This window comes from Mus pahari, chromosome 18, assembly GCF_900095145.1.
Source record: "Mus pahari chromosome 18, PAHARI_EIJ_v1.1, whole genome shotgun sequence".
Taxonomy (NCBI): domain Eukaryota; kingdom Metazoa; phylum Chordata; class Mammalia; order Rodentia; family Muridae; genus Mus; species Mus pahari.
The window spans coordinates 3,908,770-3,926,408 of NC_034607.1; the positions used below are offsets into that span (position 1 = coordinate 3,908,770).

Consider the following 17,639-nt stretch of genomic DNA (forward strand, 5'->3'; position numbering starts at 1 on the left):
GGCAAAATATTCATAAACATAAAATAGTAAATAATCTGAAAACTTTTTTTTCGGGACAGGGTTTCTCTGTGTAGCTCTGGCTGTCCTGGAACTCACTCTGTAGACCAGGCTGCCTCTGCCTCCCGAGTGCTGGGATTAAAGGCCTGTACCACCATTGCCCGGCCTAAAAACTTTTAAAAATATCTCCATTTCTAAGTCTGTTCCCCAGCCTGAGTAGACAAGCAAGTCCAACCTTTTGACAGTGAGACATAAAGTCATTACAAAGTCTGATAACATCATCTACAGAGCTCATGTGAATTACATGATTTGATTTACAAGGGAAAAAGTATCACAAAATAAATCTTAAGTGAGTTGCTCTTCTGATTTTGCGTTCAAACCACCCCCCCCAAAAAAAAACAAAACAAAAAATGCCAGCATGCAAAATCTAAGGCCTTCAGAAACTGTTCTCAGACACTGCCGAGACGACTCCACCCACTCCTCCTCCTGTGCTCCATGCCACATCCTGATCTGCTCTCCCCACTGCAATCCTTTCCATAGTCTAACTTTTGCTTCTGATAAACTAAGGGAATAGACTCCCTGACAGCCTGAGAAGGCTCCCATGCACCTGCAAGGACTGGAACAGAGAAATGAGAGAAGATACCGGTTTCCACTGTATTTATTACTAATATAAAAAAAAGTTAAAAAGAAAAAAAAAAACATCCTTAGTTCTCCAACAGTTCTCTCTCCTCTTGCACACACACCTCCTGACCCACTTCCATAGGGGCTGTTCAAAACCCAACATGTTCACTGCTGTTTTCACAGAAAACACGCAGTGCCAGGGAAGTAAGAGGGTCAGAGATGTCAGTACTGTTCAGGTTCCATCCAAAGACAGGTGGAGATTCACAAAGTCAAATCAAAGGATCGGTGGCCTCACAACGACAGAGCCTAACTAAAACGGGCCAGGCGGGAGCTGTGTGGGGAGGCCCGCCGGAGGCTTTCCAAGACACCACTGACCTGTCAGACCCAGAATGCCAGGAGAGGGCACGATGGGGAGGCAGTCTGAAGAAGTCTCACGTCCTCCCGTGTTGGGAGGTAGGTGAACTCCAGAGGGCACCAAGAGCCTCACTTGATTTGGCAGAAAAACTTACTCTAGTGTTGGGAAATCACAAAAAAAATGCCACGGACACCGAGGAAGGCTACAAAGGATGCACAGTTTCACAAAGCACAGTGACCACAGGCCTTAGTGGTGGGGCTCATGCTACGGACAGAAACTAGGACGTCCAAAAGCAGGTAGAGGCTGTTCAAGGAGCAAGTCTGTACCAGTCACTCAAACTCGACCTCAAGGCCAGACAACCTGGTGCACTTCCTGGCAGCTGCAAACACTGGGGTTTTACGTGAAAGGACTTAAACAAGCAGTTAGAGGATAAGAGACTGCTCCAGGGCTCTTGGGAACTGAGGGCAATACTGAGGGACAGGTGGACAAATGCACAAGAAACAGCACCAAAGGTTTCCTGTTGAGCAGTCTTTTGGCAGAGGGGAGGATCCAGGAGGCAGTGGAAAGTAGCAAGATGGGGTCCCGAAGGTCTCTCCAGGCTGGGTCAGAAGATAGTGTGCACTGTGCACTGTGACAATCACAGCTCTGGACCCCAAATGGGAGAGATGATGAAAGCGGTGGATGTGTCAGTGCTTGAAGGTGACAGAGGAGCCTTCAAGTATCTATGATGGAGCCACAGAATGCATGGCCACTAGGTCAGAGGGCTCCTTCCAGCCTGGGTGGGAAGGCACAGTCTCACAGAGGAGGTCCGTTGACGCCTGGATGGTAGAAGGCACAATGGTCTTCATATCGACAGTGGCCCTTCTTAGAAAAGTGTCGGCAGATAGGGCGGTCAGACTTGTCTGTGAATAAGGGAAAACAGCAGCTTAAAACCTCACAAGCCAGGTAGTGGTGGTGCACGCCTTTAATCCCAGCACTTGGGAGGCTAAGGCAGGCAGATCTCTGAGTTCGAGGCCAGCCTGGTCTACAGAGTGAGTTCCAGGACAGCCAGGGCTACACAGAGAACCCTGTCTCAAAAATAACAACAAAAAACCTAAAAAGAGCTGGGTGAGGTGGCTCACACCTGTGGTCCTAGCATTCAGAAGGCCAAGACAGAAGACTGCCACAAGTTTGAGGTCAACGTGTCCACCCACCCCCAATCAAAGACAGCTCTTCCTTCCTGACCCCTCAAAAATCCTAAAATATAATAGAATGCAGAGAGAAAGCCAAGGTTTCTACCATACAATGTTTACAAGTATTTTGCCTTTTTTTTTCCTTTTTGGTGCTAGGGATAGAACACAGGGCCTCAGCATGATATACACGTTGCTCAATTACTGAGCAAGACTCCCAGACCACCAAATGTTTTGGAAAGACAGTCTTTCTGAGGGAAAAGCGTCCAGGACCTCTTAAGGCAGCTGGGAAGCTGGGACTCCTCAGCATGGAGAAGGCCCTGCATTAATTCTCAGTGCTGCTCAGTGAGAGCTCAAAGGAGGAGATTTCCCAGGCCTGCTGGCATACAAACATAACAAAGTGGGCCTGGCCTTACCTTCCATCATCTGGGGGCTGTCCTTAGGTGGGTAGGTATCCTTGACAAGAGACCAGCTTCTGAGCCTTCGTGGGTTTCTCGCCTCTTTGTAAAAGCTTTCCCTAGAGGGACCCCCATGGCCTGGCCCAGGAAAAGGAGGTTCGGTATTGATACCCCACCAACCACGACCATACGGGCTAGCGCGAGGACCGAGGCCTCCCCGAATGTAGCCTCTACCCCGGGGAGGAGGCGGGAGACTCAGCAGTGGGGGGATCATCCTCCCCCTTGATCCTGGAGGCCCCCTGTGGAAGGCTGCAGAGAGAGACAGGGAGGTGATTACTGGGCAGCTTAGTCCTGACAAAAGCCCCTCTCCTGCTCACGACAGCAAAGCACCGACACCGACTTTTAAAAGTACACAAATTAACTACCACGTCTTCACCTGGATTTCCACCGCCCATGTTAAAAGAGATGTGTTTCTAAGTGCTTTTTAGCCCCTGGTGTGGGGAACTGAACCTAGGATCTTGTGTATGCTAGGCAACTGATTACTCTCATTACTGAACTAAACCTCCAGCCTCAAAAAAGCCATCCATCTCTATATGCCCTTTCCTCCCCGGGAAGGTTACCACCCTCCTGACTTCTAATGTGACAGGTGTGGATCTGCCTGGATATGAACTCTGGGCTCTTCTGTTAATCATGAGAGTCAAGTTGTCTGGGTTGGTGATTTTTTTTTTTTTTTTTTTTTTTCTATGTTTTTTCGAGACAGGGTTTCTCTGTGTAGCTCTGGCTGTCCTGGATCTCACTTTGTAGACCAGGCTGCCTCTGCCTCCCGAGTGCTGGGATTAAAGGCCTGCGTCACCACGCCCGGCGGTGGTTGATTTTTTTAAGTGTAGCATCCTATTACACGAACTAATGTGCTCTACTGATGATGGATTGGACATGTGGGTATTAACTGTGCGGCCACAATAAACAATGCTACAAACATTTCTATGTGTAATATAAGTTTCTGTTCAGACTACATGTAGCAGAGGAATTGCTCAGTAAGAAAACCTTATTAAACACAGTTTCTGAGTGGTTATCAACTTACACACTCTCCTCTGAGGTGGCTTTACAGCTTCCAAGCATTGGATGGCTCAGACTTTCTCATTTGGTTGATTTGTTGTGTGAGAGAAACAAAAATATATACATATGCTCACATATCACATGTGTGTCTTGTGTCCCTGCAGGCCAAAAAAGGGTGTTGGAACTAGACCTGTGAGCTGCCTAGTTCTACTAGACCGTGTGGTGCTAAAAATTAACCTCAGGTTCTAATAGCAAGCTCTTTAGCCTAAAAAATAGATTTCTAAAATTCCAGATCTTATTTGTGTGTGGGTGTGTTGGGGACGTGTACACGGATATTATGCTGCACGTGTGACAGCACATGTGGAATTTGGTCCCTGTACTACTCGGACCCAAGGGTTAAAGTCAGGCTGTCAGGCTTGGTGGCAAGCACCTTGACCTGCCAAGCCATCTTGTTAGCCTGACTCACCGCAACTATTAAGTATATGGTTTAATACCGTAAGTAAGTCCATCTGTTGGGAAACAGAATCCCAGAACCCTACACTGTAAACCTGAGACCAAAACAGAAACCTTTAACCCTTTCCTTACATCTCCAACAGCTCCAGTAACCCACATTCTAATTGTTTCTATGAGTCTGACTTCAGATAGTTCATGTGTTTATCTTTATGGACCCACTTTCTTAATACTGTGTTGAGATTCTGTTAACATTTTCTTCCTTTTTCAAAACAATATTCCACTGAATGCATATCTATCTATCTATCTATCTATCCATATATATATCGATGCAGCTGGGCCTACATAACAACTGTCTCAAAAAAAAAAAAAAAAAAAAAGGACAGGCCTGGTGGTGCCTGACTTTAATCCAAAAAGTTGGGAAGCAGAGACAGGCAGATTTTCTCTGCATTCAAGTCTAGTGTGGTCTGTACAGTGAGCTCCAAACAGCCAAGGCTATACAGTGAGACCTCACTGCAAATAGATAACACAACAAACCAAAACTCCAATCCCCAAAGGCTACGCTTTCAATTCTTGTATAAACCCAGAAGCGGAACTGTACTTATTTAATTTGTTAAATAGAGCCTCTATGTAGCCCATGCTAGCCTCAGAGTGCAAAAGTTCTCCTGCCTCACCCTTCAAAATTGTAGACATATGCTACCAGGCTTGCTTATTTTTAGTTTTCTAACAAAGCTCCATACTATACATAGTAGTTATGTGGTTCCATGTCTACTTAGTTAGCAGCGTTATCTGATTAATACAATCAGGGTTATTTGATGTGGTTTATTTATAAATACTTCCTTTATGACTAACATGTGTGTGTGCCAGAGGCTGACAGGGTCTCACTGAACCTGGAACATTCTGATTCAACTATACTTGCTAGCCAGCAAGTCCTAGAGTCTGTCTACCTCGGCCTTATCTTCACGGTTGGGCCCAGGTTTTTGATTTTTACATGGTTACCAAGATCTGAAATCAGGACTTCATGCTTTTGAAGTAAATACTTCACCAACTGGACCACCACCCACAGTATCACTCCTCATGTTCTTCCTTGTTTTACTTTTGGATTTTTTTTTTTTCCTGAGACAGGGTTTCTCTGTGTAGATCTGGCTGTCCAGGAACTCACTCTGTAGACCAGGCTGGCCTTGAACTCAGAAATCTGCCTACCTCTGCCTCCCAAGTGCTGGGATTAAAGGCGTGTGCCACCATTGCCCAGTCTTTCATGGTATATCAAGACTAGGCTGGCCTTGAACTCAGAAATCCACCTCCCTCTACCTCCCAAGTGCTGGGATTAAAGGCGTGTGCCACCACCGCCTGGCAACTTTTAGATTTTATAGACCTTATATAGGCAAGGCTAATACTGAACTCTTAGCTTTCCTGCTGCCACTATGCATGGTCTGTGTGTTGTTTACAAACTCTTACCTACTCTAAGACCATGAGACACAGTTACTCTTTATAAGAATGTTTATTTTACAGTCTGCTTAGAATTGATGCTTTTATTTGAGATGACAATAACAAAGTCAAAGTTCATATATTTACACACAAAAAAAGTCCAATTGAGACAACTTTGTTTACTGACAGAACCACTTCTTTGATTTCATCTTTACACAGAATTCTGTGTTCATATATCTACAGGCCTCTGATTGCACTCACAGACAGGGTCTCAAATATTAAAAATTTATGTTGACATTCTGTGAAAACCAGTGTCATAGCTACTGCAGCTTTTCACCAAATCTTGCTATGCCCTCCCACTTTGGTCTTGGTAGTGTCCCATTTAGAGCCTCTATAATGGAGAACATTTATTTCTACACACAAATAGAGATAGACCTAGGAGTTAATCTGGAAGGAAAGTAACATTAATATATGATCCCTCATTTAGGTAGACAATCCCTGGACTTTTGTTTTAAGTCTTTAAGGGTCCGTCCCTTCTCCAGGGCTTAAAACACGAATCAGGGCCCAATTTCTCCTCACCTGACTTGGGATCACCAGGCTTCCCGTTAGCCATGGGGGGAGGGCCCAGAAGGCTGGGTGGTCCTAAGAGCAGATGTGAAAACAGGGTCATCAGAACGGTGCAAAGGACCTCGTCCTTATGTGGTCTTTTAACACTCAGTTTTTAACCAGGTAAGTCATATATCCACTCAGCAGTGCTGCAAACTCTCACCCCGTCCATCTGCCCGTCCCTCTGCAGAGTTGTTTGAGAGTCCATCAGAGGGTAACAGAGGTCTCTAACAGCTCTTTCCTCACAGTGCTGCATCCACAACATGCCAGTGATTCCACATACCCCAATCCCTCACCTTAACTGTTGGCCCATCATAGTTTTTTTCTCCTCTCCTTCCCTCGGGGGAGTAGTTCACAGAAGGTTGACCTAACCAGTGGAAGTGTGGTCACAAATTGTCTTCCCGATCATCACAATCTGTAACATCGCTGCCACCCCTCTCCCCGGCCATTCTGCGGTTGCGCAAGCCAGATGTTTAGCCGAGCCGCCACCTCCCCTGCCTTCTCCAGAAAGGATTAGGAGCCAGACTGAGGTTGAGGGTTCAAGCAAGCGAAGCCCTCAATCCACGTTCCACCAGCAGCACTCCCCACCACGCCCCACCCCACCTCCACGCGTGCGCCCTTCCTCCTTCCGTTGGCACCTCCTCCCCTGCATTTCACTCTCGCCTAGCCCCCCCGGCCCGCTGACAGGCGTGTGCACGCCCTGCTCCTCACCCGTGGGGCGCTCATCCTCCCCGTCTCCAGGCTCGTCCCGCTCGGACAGTGCGAGAAGCTGCTGCGGCGGCGGCGGCTGCTGGTCCTGCTTCTTTCGTTTCGGCATAGCGGCTGCGGCAATGGCTGCAGCAGATTTGGAGGGCAGTGAGGAAGAGGCACACCAGCTTTCCTTCCGTTTCCGGGTGAGCGATGGGCCGGGTGACCGAGGCGCCCACCATGCCACTTCCGGGAGGTCGTGGATGTGCCGCGGCCGTTCGCTCCTACAAGGTGCCTCGCTCACCCCGCCGCGCGTGGGGAAGCTTGGCTCCCCCTTGTGCAGTTCCTCTCCACGTGGGAAAGCTTCACCGCATGACAGTGAGACACCGGACAGGCTTCGGGCCTCTGGCGGCACGCGAGAGGCCTGTCGCATCCTAAGGTCGCCACATCCGGTCCCCAGTTACCATGGCAACACCTACAGCCACAACTCGGTGCTCTCTGACCTCTCTCCAAAAGTCCTTGTCCCGCTCGCTTTTCCTCCTCACCCGCGCTCGCACGTGTGACCCGTGAACCTGCCTCTTCCGCAGTCTCCTTACCGAGTCCTGTCGCCGCAGGCCAGTCCACGGGGCAGCCAGCGCAGCCTCGGCTTCTCCCGCCAGGGGCCATCCTCTCCTGGCGCCCTCGCGGTGGGGCGTGTCCTCGCCCCGTCGCCCGGCCCCCGCCAGGTGAGTGGCAGCTCCCGGGAGCGCCGAGCGGCGATGACACGCGTCCCCCCTCCCGCGACTGCCACTTGGTAGCGCCCGTGACGGAGTCGGCTCGGGCCTCCCACGCGCGTCTCCCGCTCGCCGCCCCGTGCATCCCGGACCCGCGGGCTCTCACGTGCCGCCGCTTGCATCCCCGCCGCCCCGCTCCCCGCCGCTCGCCGCTGACGTCACCGCGGCCCCGCCTCCCCAGGGCCCCGGGCCGCCGGCGGGGGCAGCCCGGGGGAGTCAGTTGCGGCGGCGGGGAGCTCGGCGGAGGGCGGTCCGGGGCTCCGGGGCCATGCCGAGGAAGAAGCCCTTCAGCGTGAAGCAGAAGAAGAAGCAGCTGCAGGACAAGCGGGAGCGGAAGCGAGGTCAGGGAGGGGGCGGGGCCGCTGCGCAGCTCTGGAGGAGGGCTGTGCCGCCGCACCGCGGGCGGGGGGTGGGTGGGCTCTCGCGATCCCGCGTGGGCTGCCACGGTGGGGGTTTCCCGCAGCGGCGGGACGGGGAGGGGTGGAGGGTGGGGGATGGGAAACTCTGCTGCTACGGGGCGCTGTGACGACCTCCAGGCCCATCCGGGACGGGGTTGGGGCGCGCGGTTGGGAGGATGGAGCCTCGGGAGAAGTTGGGGCGGCTGAAGAAGAGCTTGTCCTACCGGCTCGGGGGGCTTTGGGTCCCCTAAGAACCGGTCTACACCGGCGTCACCGGCCCCTCCCCTCAGGGCTCCAAGATGGGCTGCGCTCCAGTTCCAACAGCCGCAGCGGTAGCCGGGAGCGGCGGGAGGAGCAGACGGACACGTCGGATGGGGAATCCGTGACCCATCATATCCGCAGGCTCAACCAGCAGCCTTCCCAGGGCCTGGGGCCCAGAGGCTACGACCCCAACCGGTAAGCCAAGGAGAAGGGCGCTGACTGCGGTTCCCCCGTCCTCACCCTTAGGAAAAGCTTCCGATGAAGGGTTGAAAGTGGAACTAGTGAGGCCGGAAGCCAAGGAAGGTTGTCACTGGATGGGCCACAATCTTGCCTTCTAAGGGGGGCTGTCAAGAGTTTGTTTAGAGGAGACCTGAACAACCAGGAGAGTAAGCTTTACAAAGTTTTCTGGTCAGAAGAAGAGATCGTTTGTCACAGGACTCCAATAGATGTGTGGTCCCTCTCCCCTTAGATACCGACTGCATTTTGAACGGGACAGCCGGGAGGAGGTGGAGAGGAGAAAGAGAGCGGCCAGAGAGCAAGTGTTGCAGCCGGTCAGTGCTGAAGTGCTGGAGTTGGATATCCGGGAGGTGTATCAGCCTGGCTCAGGTGAGGGCTACTTGTGTATGCCATCAGCTTGGGGAACTTGCTGGTTAGAGAAGGGATCTAGAAAAAGACCTCATGCTTATCCCGTCTCTTCTCGTTTCCCAGTCCTGGACTTTCCCCGGCGGCCTCCTTGGAGCTATGAGATGTCCAAGGAACAGCTAATGAGCCAGGAGGAGCGGAGCTTCCAGGAATACCTTGGGAAGATACATGGGGCATACACTTCGGAGAAACTCAGCTACTTTGAGCACAATCTAGAGGTAATGGTGGCGTGTTGACTGGAGTCGACATACTGTGATCTTAGTGTCCTGATTCAGGCAGCAGCAGGACTAAAGACAGTCTCTCTTCTGATCTTTTCAGACATGGAGGCAGCTGTGGAGGGTGTTAGAGATGTCTGACATCGTCTTGCTCATTACTGACATCCGACATCCGGTGAGGACTTTGAAAGGTTTGCAAGGGAGAAGGGGATGATTCTAGTACGAGAGTATTCTGAGGCAGGAATTGGAAGGCAGAGCTTTTTTGGTTTTGTTTGTTTGTTTGTTTGTTTTTTGGTTTTCAAGATAGGGTTTCTCTGTGTAGCCTTGGCTGTCTTGGAACTAACTCTGTAGACCAGGCTGGCCTCGAACTCAGAAATCCACCTGCCTCTGCCTTCCAAATGCTGGGATTAAAGGCGTGCGCCACCACTGCCTGGCTTGTTTTGTGTTTTTGAGACAGGGTTTCTCTGTAAGCCCTGGCTGTCCTGGAACTCACTCTGTAGACCAGGCTGGCCTCTGCCTGCCTCTGCCTCCCAAGCGCTGGGATTAAAGGCGTGCGCCGCCGCCGCCGCCGCCGCCACCACCACCACCACCACCACCACCACCGGCTCAGAGAGATCTTTTTACATCTTTTGATGAGCATGTGTGAAAGGCCCTGATTTGCAGGTGCTTGCCATGCCACTTGTAGTAGGTATGCTTGGAATTGGGAAGTCACAGAAGTCATCCTTGTCGTTCCTCAGGTGATGGCGCCATTTGCGTTTCCTTTTGTTTTGCTCTGCTCTGCCAGCGAGGATGAAGCCCTGGGCCTTGCATCTTGCTTGTACTAGGCCTGAGCTTTTACCAGTGAGCCACACCCCCAGCCTCAGGAGCTGAGCTTTTTATTCATCCCTTGTCACACTCACATATGATGTACAGAGCCATACACACCTAACACAGATATATACACACACGTGCATGTGCTCGCGTGCATGTGTGTACACTTACATGGTTGTGTGCACATAGAAGCAGGTGTTACTTCTTACCTAGTCCCTATTCCTATTCCTGACTGTCATCACCTCAGTGTGCTAGATATTGTCATACTTGCCTTCGATATTGTCATACTTGCCTTCGTTTCTTTTTTTTTTTTTTTTTTTTTTTTTTTTTTTGGTTTTCATTTTTACGAGCTGGCCTCGAATCAGAGTTCTGCCTGCCTCTGCCTCCCGAGTGCTGGGATTAAAGGTGTGCGCCACCATGCCTGGTGGCTCCATCTCTCTCATCATGACCTGCAGGAAGTTCCCTGAGACTTGCCCAGGTTGTTATTAACACCTGCTTTGCCTTCCCTGCTCAGTGTGACTGGGTTACTGTTTTCACCACAGAATCTACTTCCGCCAGAGCTGTGCCTGGTGACAGGGAGCTGGGGTCAGCAAACTCTTGACTCTCTCTCTTCTTGTCACTCTGTCCTCTTACCAATTGTGTCACAGGTTGTGAACTTCCCACCAGCACTTTATGAGTATGTAACTGGAGAGCTTGGGCTGGCCCTGGTGCTGGTCTTGAACAAGGTGGACCTGGCCCCGCCGGCTCTCGTGGTTGCCTGGAAGCATTATTTTCACCAGCGCTACCCCCAGCTCCACATTGTCCTGTTCACCTCTTTCCCTCGGGACACGCGTACTCCACAGGAGCCTGGTGGTGGTGAGTAAGCTGCGGAAAAGGTGTTGGGGGTGAGATGAGCAGGGTGTGGAGAACAGGGCACCTGATGTGGGCCTGAGGGCAGCAGGAGAAAGAGGCACATCTTCACTCTCTCATCTCAGTCTTGAAGAAGAATCGGAGACGAGGGAAAGGATGGACTCGGGCACTGGGGCCAGAGCAGTTGCTGAGAGCCTGCGAAGCCATCACTGTGGGGAAAGGTATGTAGTCCTTGGAGGAGAGGCTCAAGGGCTCATTTCTGGATGCCCCTCTAATATACACACTTAGGAAAGTTGTAGAATAAGTTGTCTCCCTCCCACCCCCCACGCCAGATGGTGGGAAGGAGAGAGGCAGGAGTGGGTGGGGGCCTCTGTGGTTTGATATCTTGAGTAGTTGTAGATGTTCTGATGGAGAGACATCTGTGACTCCAGAGTGGGGGTCCCGTGAAGGCTGGGGAAACTTTGGTCTGCCACAGTACATGCTGGCACTCCGTGATTCTTGGCATGATGGTGACATCAGCTGTGTGTTCATGAAGCATAGTGGCCTGGGGATGAGCGAAATGCCCTCTATTTTCTTCTTCAAACAGTGGACTTGAGCAGCTGGCGCGAGAAGATCGCCAGGGACGTGGCTGGGGCCTCCTGGGGTAACGTCTCCGGTGAGGAAGAGGAGGAAGAAGACGGGCCGGCAGTACTGGTAGAGCAGCTGACTGATTCAGCTATGGAGCCCACGGGCCCCTCCAGGGAACGCTACAAGGACGGGGTGGTGACGATCGGCTGTGTAGGTAAGGACTCAGCCGCCTGCCATAGTGGCCTTCTTAAGGCTCTGTGTTTTCAGTATTTGTAGAGGAGGGAGCTAGGCCTGTTTGGACTTCCATCCTTCAAAGAACAGCCTTTGTCATTGGCCCTGGGGGAACAGAAGGGTGCCTACTGCAGGGCGGAAGTTCTGTCTCTTGTTGGCTCTGTCAACGCAAGCAAGTCCTCAAGCTGTTGAGTCACTTGAGAATGAGGTTGCTGATGCATAGTTCAAAGACAGAGGTGAGCAGTGGCCTGCTGAGCCTCACAGGGCCTGGCAAGTCGTGAGAGTGGTACAGTGGCGACTGTTGTTAAGTCTTCGCAGTGCCTGGTGCTCTGAGTGACCCGTAGGTACTCGATTTTCAGTTGTGGACACTGGTTCCTAGGACAGGGGTCCTTAAGTCTCAGCTGGAGAGCAGCATGTGTCAGCTCCCCCTGGGTGGGAGCCCTTTTCCGTGTGGTCATCTCCCTGGTTAAGAACTGTGTCACTAGCTCAGCCTGGTGGCGCTCACCTTCTGTCCCAGCGCTTGGAGGCAGAGGCAGGTGAATCTCTGAGTTCAAGGCCAGATGGTCTACCCTGGACAACAAGACCCCGTCTCTGAAAGGAAAAGAGCTTCGTTCAAGCGGCAGTCCTCACCCTGGTTTCTCGGGGTCACTGTCATTTTACATTAGGGGCTTACATTGCAATTCATAACAGCAGCAAAACTACAGTTGCTAATTAGTGACGAAAATAACTATATTGGGGGGTCACCGCAGTATGCGTGTGAGGAAGGTTGAAGCCCACTGCAGTGCAGGAGAGGGTGCAAGAGGTAAGAAGAGGCCTTGGCAATTAGCACCTTAGATGTTTGTGGGCTTTGGTTTTAGATTTTTTTCTCTGTGTGTTTTGATGTTTTGCCTGCATATATATATATGTGTGTATCTGGTTCCTGCAGAGGCCAGAAGAGGGCAGTGGGTCCCCTTAAGTTGGGGTTGTGGACTGTTGGAACCCATTGTGTGGGTCCTGGGAACAGATCCTGGGTCCTGCAAGGGCTATGACTTCTCTCAACCAGAGACAGCCCTCTGGCTCTGGCAGTTTGGATCTTAGTTCTAGTTACATTCAAAGCCAGTGGTGGAGCGGCAGGATCTGGTTTCATTTAGAAGTTTGCTTTTTACTGAGTAGAGTGAATGGTAGGAGACGGACAGAAGAGAAGATGCAAGTCCGGAGGACAGCCAAGAGCTGCTCAGAGGAGTTGGGCGTGGTGCTCACCCTGTATTTCCAGAGTTTGGGAGGCCAGGGCATAAGAATTAGGAGAGTTTGAGGTCAGCCTGGACTGTGTAGTGAATTCCAGGCCAGCCTGGGCTACAGGTTTTGACCCATCTCAAAAAAGAAAAAGGAAAACCCTGAGAGTCGCTCAGAGGGAGGTGATGGAGGCATAGGGCGCTGGGACAGAAACATGACGTGAAGGTGGGGAAATGGCCATGCTGGTGACTACACTTGGCACCAGAGAAAGCAAAGAACAACCGAGGTGGTTTGTTTGTTTGTTTGTTTAAAAACACATGGAGCTGGGACTCCTGAGTGGAGAACGTGGGAGAGAAGCCAGGGTGGAGGGCTGGAGAGCAGAGAGGAGAGAACTAAGGAGCTGCTGGTAGCTGTCCCACGTGGAGAGGCTCAGTAGCTGTGGGTGCGGGGTCTGGAGCTTGGAGAAGGGAGAACTGGGGCTTGGGGTACAGTCGGGATTTCAGTTTAAGGAGCCACTGGGAAATATGCAGAGTATTTAATGCCACGGGACAGGAGAAGGTAGGTGAGGAGAAAGCTCGAGGGCTGAGGCAGAGCAGCAGTTAGTCTGGACAAAGCAGAAGGAGAATGGGAACAAGAAGAGTCTGGAAGTGAAGTGGACACAGTGCCTGAAGTTGCACATCGGTGAAGCAGGGCTGACAGCTGCTGGGAGCCTGAGGAGGATGAGAGGCCACCCCAGAAAAAAGATCCCAGAGACAGCGTCCTCTGCATGGGCCCACCTGGGTAGAGTCCAGAGGCTGCAGGGTGGCGCTGGCTTACCCTGAATGCTCATGAGGGTCTTGAGAGCAGGGAGCAGGAAGGACACTCACCTCACCAAGTCAGGACGAGGCTCTGTAATAGGAGATGGGCAGATGCACCACCGAGGAACGCAAAAACATAATCAGTGCACATAATATAAAATAAATAAGCTCCCAAGTGCACAGTCACAAGGTGAACTCAGGAAATGGTAACACACATAGCTGAGTCTTTAGGGTTGTGGGTTTGTTTTTGTTTATGTAAGGTTTCTGTTGTTTCTAAAACAGTCTCACTGTGCAGTTTAGGCTGTCCTCAAACTGAGCTATCCTTCTGCCTCAGCCTTTGAAGTGCTGGGATTAGTGTTATCACACTGGGCTAGGAGTTTTACTCGGAGGACAGAAAAATCTTCTAGTCAGAGGGGAGCTGTCTCCTCTGCTACCCCTGGAGAAGAGGTAGCCCGGTGTGGGAAGGAGCTGGCCAGCTTGTGCATCTTCTCTCAAGTGCTATGTGTGGGCACAGCTGTGTGCCACAGGGCTGGGCTTTTATCAGGTGACTGAGATGCAGGACCAGGAGTTCAAGGGCAGTGTCTCAGACTTCCAGATTGCTGTATCCTAGACCTGGAGGTAGATCAGAAGAAAAGTAGATGTGCTGAGTGTGGCATAGTCGCGAGCTCACTTTTCTGTTGCTGTAAAGAGACACATGACTAAGGCAGTCTGTAAAAGGAGGTACCTCATTGGGAGCTTGTTTACCGTTTCAGAGGATGACCCCATGACCATAATAGTAGGGAGCATGGCTGCAGGCATGGTAAGGGGGAGGAAGGAGGGACGGATGGACAGACCGACTGATAGACAGACCAGAGAGACAGAAATAGAGAGATTGGGTCTAATGTGGAATTTTGAGTCCTCAAAGCCCACCCCTAGTAAATACCTCCTCCAACAAGGCCACACCTTCTAGTCCAGTGGTTCTCAACCTGTGGGTCGTGACCCCTTACATCAGATATCCTACACATCAGATGTTACAGTACAATTCATACCAGCAAAAGTGTCGTTATGAAGAAGCAACAGAGTAATTTTGTGGCTGGGGTCACCACAGCATGAGGAACTGTAGTAAAGGGTCATAGCATTAGGAAGGTTGAGAACCACTGTCCTAGTCCATCCCCAAAAAAACGTTCCTACCAGTTAGGGGCCAAGCATTCAAATCTATGAGCCTCTGGGAGCCATTCTCTTTCAAACCACCACAGTGTTAGCATGCTGGAGCCCAGACCACTGCTCAGCTTCTCTGGCCCACAGTCCTTTGCGTTGCCTTTCTAGGTTTCCCCAATGTGGGGAAGTCCTCTCTGATCAACGGGCTGGTGGGGCGGAAGGTGGTGAGTGTCTCCAGAACGCCAGGCCACACCCGGTATTTTCAGACCTACTTTCTCACCCCCTCTGTGAAGCTCTGTGACTGTCCGGGCCTTATCTTCCCCTCTCTGCTGCCCAGGCAGCTGCAGGTATGTGGTAGAAGGGGCTGGATCGGGGTGGGGAGGAGAGAGGGTAGACCTGTGCAAGGCGCTAAGTGCTATCTCCACAGGTTTTGGCTGGAATCTACCCCATTGCCCAGATCCAGGAGCCCTACACTTCTGTGGGCTACCTGGCCTCCAGGATCCCTGTGCAGGCCCTGCTGCACCTGCGCCACCCAGAGGCAGAGGACCCTTCGGCTGAGCACCCCTGGTGTGCCTGGGACATCTGTGAAGGTGGGCTTCCTGACCTCTCCCTTTTGTCTCTTGCCTACCTTGTTCTCCCCACTCAGATTCTGGCCTCAAGGAAGGAGTTGTCTGCTTGCCCCTAAATTTCTTTACTACAATCAAGAACTCTTGCCTGGACTCTGTGGAACACTGAAAAGACTGGGCGTGGGGCTGACGGGACAGGAGCCTGACTCCTGACAGGAGCCAGGCGTCTCTGACTGTTACTGTTTTCTCTGTTTAGCTTGGGCAGAGAAACGTGGTTATAAAACGGCCAAGGCAGCTCGAAACGATGTGTACAGAGCGGCCAACAGCCTCCTTCGCCTGGCAGTGGATGGTCGCCTCAGCCTATGTTTCTACCCTCCTGGCTACAGTGAACAGAGAGGTAAGAGCCCACATGTTCTCCACGGTCCCTACTGAGGGGCCAGCCTCGGGGTAGACAGCAAGGTTAGACAGGGCCACTCTGGGCAGTTCTGGTGATAGTTTACTGATGTGCAAATGTGGCTTCAGCAAGGTGGCTGTGGGGACTTGACATGCAGGAGCTTTGTCAGCTCTGCAGGTAGGCGATTGTGTGAGGGGTGCATGCCAGCACTTGAAGAATTGTCTTTGCCCTCGCCTCTGCCCCAGCTCTTTTATTCAGACATCTGTTTGTGTTCCTCAGGCACCTGGGAATCTCACCCAGAGACGGCAGAGCTGGTGCTGTCTCAGGGCAGGGTGGGGCCGGCAGGTGATGAGGAGGAAGAAGAAGAGGAGGAACTGAGCAGCTCCTGTGAGGAGGAAGGAGAGGAGGACCGGGATGCAGATGAAGAGGGAGAAGGAGATGAGGACACCCCAACTTCAGATCCTGGGTCCTGCCTAACAGCCCGAAACCCATATGCCCTGCTCGGGGAAGATGAGTGCTGAGCCCCGCCTGGTACCACGTCCCCTCAGCAGCTTTGCTCCTGGGCTGAGCTGGAGGTGTCTTCCCTTTGCCACCCTGATTGTGAATAAAGATTGTCTGCTTTGTAGCCCCTTCCCCAGGTGGCCTGAGGTGAGAGCGGTTGGTGTGGGCTGACCGCTGACCGCTGTGGGAGGCTTTTTGCCTTTCTTCTTCATTCTCTGTGGGAAGCAGAGCTCTCTGAAGCCGCTGCCCACTCTCTCACATAGCACTTTAGGAATCCCCCGTGGACAGAGGAGGTCTGTGGCAGGCTCACCTGGAATTAGCCCTCCCCTCCTGCACTTCAACAGAGTCCTGTTGCCCCCTGTTGCTTGGCCTTGGTTTTATGAGCACTTTGTGGGTGAAGGAGCCATGGAGGTGTGTCACCACGGAAGCTTTTTATAGGGATTTTCTAAACTCAGTGAACATTTATCAAATCTGTGTCTGGGACTGTGCTAAGTACAAAACCCTTTGTATGGTGCCAGTGCCAGGACCTCATGGAGCACAGACTTTGGGATTATGATGGATGTGTGAAGGTTCTCCAAATTCTGGGGACCTGTTGATTATATTCTGGAACTTACTGATACTGAAATGTAAATATGACAAAAAGCTTGTGAAAAAAATTAATGAAATGTGTGCAGGCGGAGACTTAATTCCAGCAAACATTCACTGTTGGAGCAGAACAGCTCTTTAATTTGCAGCGTCAGGTCCCATTAAGAGCATGGGAACAAAAAGCGACAGCTGTGCAGACCCAGTTCTTGAGCCCATTTGCTCTGGTTTGGGGGTGGAGTTCAGACTGTTTAAGGTCTGACCCAGGAGTTGGCAGGTGGCTGGGGCCATCTTTAGGAGTTCTCTGTATCCAGCGGAAATGAGTACCCTGGGCTGAGTTCCTGGTGAAAAAGGAGGCAGCCGCAGGGTTGTCCAGTCGGGCGGCAGCACGGACTGCGGGGGTTGATTGCTCTGTAGAGGCATCTCCTTCAGGTCCTGGCTCAGTAGCCTGTTCTCCAGTGCCAGCACCGACCTGCCAACCGAGAGAAAGGAACCTCTCCTGAGGAGGCTGAGGCCCCCGGCCATGAGTTCCTAAAGGGTTTAATCACATCAGTGGCTCCAAGGACATGATGAGTCCTGTAACCTGCACGGCCATACAGAGTTAGAGCCACAGCATGCGACTGTGCATGAAGGTCATGTACCCAGAGTGGTAGAAAGGAGGAAAAGACACAGTTAAGAAAATCCAGTCTCTAATCTAGGGCTCTTTGGCCTCATGAACAAAACACAGTTGGACATTGTGTCTGCCTCTTGATGCCCATGTTCCCTGTCCTCTGTTGACTCTTGAGGTTCCCCATGGGCGTTTGGGTGAGTTGGGTTGGGGTGGAGTTGACGTGGGGAGCTGTGTGGACTTGAGCTGAAGACCTCACTAGAACCAATATTTTTTTTAAAGTTTGGATCTCATTGCATTCCTGGACTTGCCATGTAGACCACGCTGTCT

The 17,639-nt window shown here is 51.7% G+C and overlaps 2 protein-coding genes across 6 annotated transcripts; one reads left to right on the forward strand and one right to left on the reverse strand.

The window, feature by feature from the left end:
* Positions 1–637: 637 nt before the first annotated feature.
* Prr3 (proline rich 3) lies at positions 638–7,870 on the reverse strand. 5 transcript variants are annotated; one of them, XM_021217680.2, is made up of 6 exons: positions 7,364–7,498; positions 6,792–6,914; positions 6,377–6,447; positions 6,054–6,116; positions 2,559–2,849; positions 638–1,875 (listed from the first exon to the last, which is right to left on the reverse strand). In XM_021217680.2, exons 4-6 carry the CDS (start codon positions 6,085–6,087, stop codon positions 1,769–1,771), a joined length of 432 nt encoding a protein of 143 aa, XP_021073339.1. In that variant the 5' UTR covers positions 6,088–6,116; positions 6,377–6,447; positions 6,792–6,914; positions 7,364–7,498; the 3' UTR covers positions 638–1,768. The 5 variants fall into 5 exon arrangements, with proteins under 5 accessions (XP_021073339.1, XP_021073335.1, XP_021073337.1 ...); XM_029531316.1 differs by lacking the exon at positions 6,377–6,447 and having other exon boundaries at positions 646–1,875; XM_021217676.1 differs by lacking the exon at positions 6,377–6,447 and having other exon boundaries at positions 6,792–7,870.
* Gnl1 (G protein nucleolar 1 (putative)) lies at positions 7,558–16,252 on the forward strand. Its single transcript, XM_021217675.2, has 12 exons — positions 7,558–7,881; positions 8,229–8,394; positions 8,669–8,805; positions 8,908–9,059; positions 9,160–9,231; positions 10,514–10,721; positions 10,841–10,936; positions 11,302–11,496; positions 14,828–15,006; positions 15,087–15,249; positions 15,482–15,622; positions 15,899–16,252. Exons 1-12 carry the CDS (start codon positions 7,809–7,811, stop codon positions 16,138–16,140), a joined length of 1,824 nt encoding a protein of 607 aa, XP_021073334.1. The 5' UTR covers positions 7,558–7,808; the 3' UTR covers positions 16,141–16,252.
* Positions 16,253–17,639: the final 1,387 nt, after the last annotated feature.